General features: G+C 36.9%; 1 protein-coding gene across 1 annotated transcript in view; it reads right to left on the minus strand.

Annotated features, from left to right (window-relative positions):
- Nucleotides 1–2,521: 2,521 nt before the first annotated feature.
- dstyk (dual serine/threonine and tyrosine protein kinase) overlaps nt 2,522–7,194 on the minus strand; it is a 46,584-nt gene continuing 41,911 nt past the window's right edge. Inside the window, exons 11-14 of the mRNA XM_056237977.1 lie at nt 6,881–6,994; nt 6,669–6,783; nt 3,906–4,040; nt 2,522–2,944 (exon numbers count right to left, since the gene is read on the minus strand). Of these exons, the coding sequence (XP_056093952.1) occupies nt 2,760–2,944; nt 3,906–4,040; nt 6,669–6,783; nt 6,881–6,994 (549 nt within the window). The 3' untranslated portion in view covers nt 2,522–2,759. The remainder of the gene's footprint in view (nt 2,945–3,905; nt 4,041–6,668; nt 6,784–6,880; nt 6,995–7,194) is intronic.

Here is a 7,194-nt window from a genome sequence, read left to right on the forward strand (position 1 = left end):
TTTTGCAAGGTAAATAACACTGAAATATTGGTGAAAATGACAAAAAATATAAAGGTACATAAAATATAATTACATCATTCTTTAATGCATTCAAAGGATGACATGTGCAATAATCAATAAATCAATCGAGTAAAAACAAATGTCAATATCACGATGTAACCAGAGATTATGCCAGCTCCGGCTTGGATCCCGCCTCTCATGAAGACCTCAGACGACCCAACACCTGTGAACAGAGGACACCTACTCCAGAACATCAAACATGGATGATTATCAACAAATATTATTTTATCATTGCTTAAAATGCACACTAATTTCAGCTTAAACTATCTTACAACTACTTTCTGATATCATCTCATTAAATGCTATTGTGGTTTTGTTACATCGAAACATACATTTTCTGTAAAGCTGCTTTGAAATGGTATGTATTGTGAAAATCGTTATACAAATGAATGTTTGAAGTAAATTGAATTGACTTGAAAGAGCCATTTCATCGTTGGTAACGTAACCATTTTTAAGTTATGGACCCAATCTGACACTGTTGGTCCATTTAGGGGCTTTAAAAGTTGCACTGGGACCTTATACCCGGTCATCATTCAAATTTCAGACATTTTTACTGTAGCGTTATGAAGTTATGGACCCATGAATTTTACAAACATGACAGTAGTTAGAAGAGCCGTTGCATTGTTGGCCCAGTTGGTGGCGCTATATCTCAGCTGCCTTTGAGGGTACATTAAAAGTTGCACTGATGCCTTATACTCAGTGTGCATGACTGTTACCATGCCAAATTCCAGACATTTTTACTGTAAAATTATGAAGTTATGGACCCATAAATTTGACAAATGTGACAAAAATGCAAGAGAAATTGCATTGTTGGCCCATTTGGAAGCGCTATATCTCAGGCATGTTTATGGGAGTGTTAAAAGTTTCACTGATGCCTTATACCCAGTTTGATTGACCGTCAGCCTGCACAATATCAGACATTTTTACTGTAAAATTATGAAGTTATGGACCCATGAAGTTGACAAGTGTGACAAAGTTACAAGAGAAATTGCATTGTTGGCCCATTTGGAAGCGCTAGATCTCAGGCATGTTTATGGGAGTGTTAAAAGTTGCACTGATGCCTTATACCCAGTTTGATTGACCGTCAGCCTGCACAATATCAGACATTTTTACTGTAAAATTATGAAGTTATGGACCCATGAAGTTGACAAGTGTGACAAAGTTACAAGAGAAATTGCATTGTTGGCCCATTTGGAAGCGCTAGATCTCAGGCATGTTTATGGGAGTGTTAAAAGTTTCACTGATGCCTTATACCCAGTTTGATTGACCGTCAGCCTGCACAATATCAGACATTTTTACTGTAAAATTATGAAGTTATGGACCCATGAAGTTGACAAGTGTGACAAAGTTACAAGAGAAATTGCATTGTTGGCCCATTTGGAAGCGCTAGATCTCAGGCATGTTTATGGGAGTGTTAAAAGTTGCACTGATGCCTTATACCCAGTTTGATTGACCTCCAGCCTGCACAATATCAGACATTTTTACTGTAAAATTATGAAGTTATGGACCCATAAATTTGACAAATGTGACAAAAATGCAAGAGAAATTGCATTGTTGGCCCATTTGGAAGCACTAGATCTCACGCATGTTTATGGGAGTGTTAAAAGTTTGCCTGCACAATATCAGACATTTTTACCGTAGCATCATTACTGTAAAATTATGAAGTTATGGACCCATGAAGTTGACATGTGAAAGTTACAGGAGAAATTGCATTGTGTGCCCAGTTGGTGGTGCTATATCTCAGTTGCCTTTGAGGGCACGTTAAAGGTTTCACAGGTGTCTCATACCCAGTGTGCCTGACTGTCACCCTTCTGATTTGCAGACATATTTACAGTAGCATTATGAAGTTATGGACCCATGAATTTGACAGAGGTGACAATTCAGTTAGAATAGCCACAGCATTGCTGGAACGGACCTGCGAATAAGAAGCTGGATTCAGCCTCAGTGTTTGTACGGTTGTTATTCACATAAAAGTTAAAACATAAGCTACTGTCAAATTGTTTCCGAAAAGTCTCATCTCTCGCCTCATAAATTGCTTCAGAACTTAAATAACACTTAAATGATTTATGTGTTGTTGGGAAATGTTAAATGGCAAAAACGCTAATAGGCCTATATGACCTTAAAACCCTCAACATACTCAGGATTCGCCTGAATGAAATATTAAAACTCATAAAATAACATCAATATGAATAATGACTATTGTCTTTACAGCAGAATTTGTCTCATATTTGATGAAGTTTGTATCATTGATTGTTATTTTCCTGTTTATCACCGTGAAGCCATTGAAATAAAGCTGATTTGAATATAAACTAGCCTATAATTCACACAGACTTCAAATATGAGCCTTTAATAATGTTTTGATTGTGTTTAACATTAAACACACATTTCAGACTGTATAACGATCACTTTAACACACACACACACACACACACACACAGAGTAAATCAATCCAGTGCAGCGGTGAATTGGTCAAATCATTTTATTAAAAAATGTCATCTAAGGAATAATGTAAACCAGTTTAAACACATCTAAAAATGACTGCTTCAGTTCATCGGTAACACACACTCGACTACATGTAAAATCGCTCCGGATCTACGATGAATATGACACGCGTGATCATGTTTGCTCATAGGCATAGAAACAACATTCGTCCGTTTTTTTGCACACTCATACACTCGTCTCTCGCTCAGGGAAACGTGTCAGTTCGAGTCCTCGAGGTTCCCGCTCTTTTGGTCAGAGTCGTTGCACAGGCGGTCCATGATGCTTTGCAGGCTGGGCTGAACGATCCCCAGCAGAGGCCTCTGGGAAGGGTCTCCGTTCCAACAGGCCTCCATCAGCTGCCAGCACTCCTCATCGAACGAGGCCAAGCGCTCCGGCCGGGAGCCTGGAACAGACGAAAACATCGCACAATTCGGACTTAAAGAATTTAAACGTAATTGAGGAAAAAAGAAAAAAGTCAAAATTATGATATATAATTCCGCAATTACAAATTTTTAATTAAGAATTGCGAAATATAAACTTGTAAATGTGCGCATTTTTCTCACAATTTTAACTTTTTCTTTTTTTTCCGCAATTGCATGTTAATATTTCGAAATTCTTAATTAAAAATCGTAATCTTTTATCGTAATCTTTTAAACTTTTATCTTTTTTTCTCAATTATGTTTTAAATCTTTATAAAAAAAAATAATTAAGAATTGCGAAATACAAACTTACAATTCTGAGAAAAAAAGAAAAAAAGTAAAAATTGTGAGAAAAATTCGCACAATTACAAGTTTATATTTAGCAATTCTTAATTAAAAATTGTAATTGCGAATTTGTATCATAATTTTGACTATCACAACTGAGTTTATATCTCACTATTATGACTAAAACATTGCAACTATATTTCGCAATTCTGACTTTTTTCTCACAACAACGAGTTTATATTTCAAAATGGCCAGTTAGAAACTTATAATTGCAAGTTTATATTTCAGAATTCTGACTTTTTGCGAATTTTTTCCACAATGATTTTCTTTTTTCTTCATAAGTTTATATTTCGCAATTCTTAATTAAGAATCATAATTGCGAGTTTATATCTCATAAATCTGACAATGTAAAAAGTTATTTTGACTTTATCTTTTGATAAAATGTCGTTTTTTTTCTTCTTACGTTAAATTTTTTTTCTCACAATTACGAGTTTACATCTTGCAATTCTGACTAAAAAAGTAAAAAGGTAATTTATGAGCACTCATCGAACGAGGGCAAACGCTCCGGCGGGAGCCTGACACGCAGAGCGACTCGTGAGCCAATCAGCATGTGCCGATATTTACCCAGAGTTCACAGCTGCGGGAGAAAACCAGTCTGACCTTTCTTGACGTTGGTCCACAGCTGGTCTTTACTGGAGCATCTCTCGAAGGCTTCTGGGAGCTTGACGGAGCCGGTGCACAGATACCAGAAGAGGATCCCGAAGGCGTACACGTCCACCGAGTTATCGTACTTTCCTGCCCACAACAAACAGCAACTATTTACACTTATGAAAAAAATGTAAATAAAAAAAGTTGATATTTTGACAGTCATTTTCATCGTCCGATATTAAAAGTTACCATAAAAATTTATAATTTGTATCATATAAAATGTATATTTTTTTATAGTAAACAAAATATATAAATATATATATATATTTTTTTTTATGATCTTTTATAGCCTACATTGTAAATCACTGTGTAAAAAGTACAATAAAAATACAATAAAAAACTATTTCCAAATCATTTAAAAAATAATAATTTATATGGTCCGATATTAAAAATTATTAAACACTGAAGTCAGTCAGTTTTGTTTATAAATGCTAAAATGAAATGTAAGCATCACAAAATTACAATGTAATCATTGTCAGATCTGCTACAGACTGTTATTGAAATATTTGACTGCGTTATTAAATGATTCATGTTTTTTTTTTAAATATTAAAGGATTCAAGTGAGTGTCAGATGACACTTTTTCAAGAGATGAAAAAAACTTTAAAACCAGTCGATTACTGATAAGATATCAATATATTGTGCATCTGTACTTAAAATTGATTTTGAAATAGTGAAAGTTTCTTAAGTTTCCTCAATGTTTTTACTAAATGTATGAATAATTTTTACCATTTCGTTCATCAAAAACACATCACACAGTAACAGTTCTTGAATGTTAAAACCGATTCAGTGCATGTTTGAGTCATTTGAATCGATTCAGTGCATGTTTGAGTCATTTGAGTCGATTCAGTAGACATTTGAGTCTTTTGAATCAATTCAGTGGACGTTTGAGTCATTTGAGTTGATTCAGTGAACGTTGGAGTATTTCGAGTCGATTCAGTGCACGTTTGAGACATTTGAGTCAATTCAGTGCACGTTTGAGTCATTTGAGTCGATTCAGTGCACATTTGAGTCATTTGAATCAATTCAGTGAGCCGTTTCACTGAACCAGTCCAAGATTCAAACCGATGGGGCTTTTGCGTTTCATTCAGTCTGATTTGCTAGTTTGACAGATTCAAACTTTATACTTCAAAATAAACTTGTTTATTTATTAAAAAATTGTATCATGTCCAATTGATCATTCTTTTTTAAACATGCAAATTTATTTAAAATTCTAATAGTCGAACATTGATGCCTGTAACTATTTTTATATGTTTAACTAATAATCTGTTTAACTAGTTGTCTGATTGATTCAGTCTGATATTAAACATGACTCTTGGGTTGATTCGCTGACTGATTCAGTCTGATATTAAACAGATGACTCTTGGGTTGATTCGCTGACTGATTCAGTCTGATATTAAACATGACTCTTGGGTTGATTCGCTGACTGATTCAGTCTGATATTAAACATGACTCTTGGGTTGATTCGCTGACTGATTCAGTCTGATATTAAACATGACTCTTGGGTTGATTCGCTGTCTGATTCAGTCTGATATTAAACATGACTCTTGGGTTGATTCCCTGACTGATTCAGTCTGATATTAAACATGACTCTTGGGTTGATTCCCTGACTGATTCAGTCTGATATTAAACATGACTCTTGGGTTGATTCCCTGACTGATTCAGTCTGATATTAAACATGACTCTTGGGTTGATTCCCTGACTGATTCAGTCTGATATTAAACATGACTCTTGGGTTGATTCCCTGACTGATTCAGTCTGATATTAAACATGACTCTTGGGTTGATTCGCTGACTGATTAAGTCTGATATTAAACAGATGACTCTTGGGTTGATTCGCTGACTGATTCACTCTGATATTAAACATGACTCTTGGGTTGATTCCCTGACTGATTCAGTCTGATATTAAACATGACTCTTGGGTTGATTCGCTGACTGATTCAGTCTGATATTAAACATGACTATTGGGTTGATTCGCTGACTGATTCACTCTGATATTAAACATGACTCTTGAGTTGATTCGCTGACTGATTCAGTTTGATATTAAACATGACTCTTGGGTTGATTCGCTGTCTGATTCAGTCTGATATTAAACATGACTCTTGGGTTGATTCGCTGTCTGATTCAGTCTGATATTAAACATGACTCTTGGGTTGATTCGCTGACTGATTCACTCTGATATTAAACATGACTCTTGAGTTGATTCGCTGACTGATTCAGTCTGATATTAAACATGACTCTTGGGTTGATTCGCTGACTGATTCAGTCTGATATTAAACATGACTCTTGGGTTGATTCGCTGTCTGATTCAGTCTGATATTAAACATGAATCTTGGGTTGATTCGCTGACTGATTCAGTCTGATATTAAACAGATGACTCTTGGGTTGATTCGCTGACTGATTCACTCTGATATTAAACATGACTCTTGGGTTGATTCGCTGACTGATTCACTCTGATATTAAACATGACTCTTGGGTTGATTCGCTGTCTGATTCAGTCTGATATTAAACATGACTCTTGGGTTGATTCGCTGTTTGATTCAGTCTGATATTAAACATGACTCTTGGGTTGATTCGCTGTCTGATTCAGTCTGATATTAAACATGACTCTTGGGTTGATTCGCTGTTTGATTCAGTCTGATATTAAACATGACTCTTGGGTTGATTCGCTGACTGATTCACTCTGAAGAATCACACAGAGATCGGGTGTTCTCGGACCTGTGAAGAGTTCTGGTGCCATGTGGATGGGCGTCCCGACGATGCTCCCGGACATCATGGCCTCGGGTTTACAGAAGCCCAGGTCTGTGATCTTGGCCCGGTTCTGTTTATCCAGCTGCACAGAAGAACAATCCCAGCGTTAGGAAGCTTGTCTCAGAGAACCGGACCCGAATCAGACGCGGGTCAGACACGGGTCAGACATGGTTCCTCACCAGAACGTTCTTCAGCTTGATGTCCCGGTGCAAGAGACCCTGACCGTGCAGGAACCGGATCCCCTCCACCACGTCCAGAGCGATCTGGAGACGCTCCTTCAGAACCAGACCCGCCTGAGAGAGACAGACACGTCAGACCCACAGACAGTCAGAACCACAGACAGACAGAACCACAGACAGACAGAACCACAGACAGACAGACAGAACCACAGACAGACAGAACCACAGACAGACAGACAGAACCACAGACAGACAGAACCACAGACAGTCAGAACCACATACAGACAGACAGTCAGAACCACAGACAGTCAGAA

Source organism: Rhinichthys klamathensis, unplaced genomic scaffold (genome assembly GCF_029890125.1).
Source record: "Rhinichthys klamathensis goyatoka isolate OS25496 unplaced genomic scaffold, OSU_Roscu_1.1 h1tg000504l_1, whole genome shotgun sequence".
NCBI classification, from domain to species: domain Eukaryota; kingdom Metazoa; phylum Chordata; class Actinopteri; order Cypriniformes; family Leuciscidae; genus Rhinichthys; species Rhinichthys klamathensis.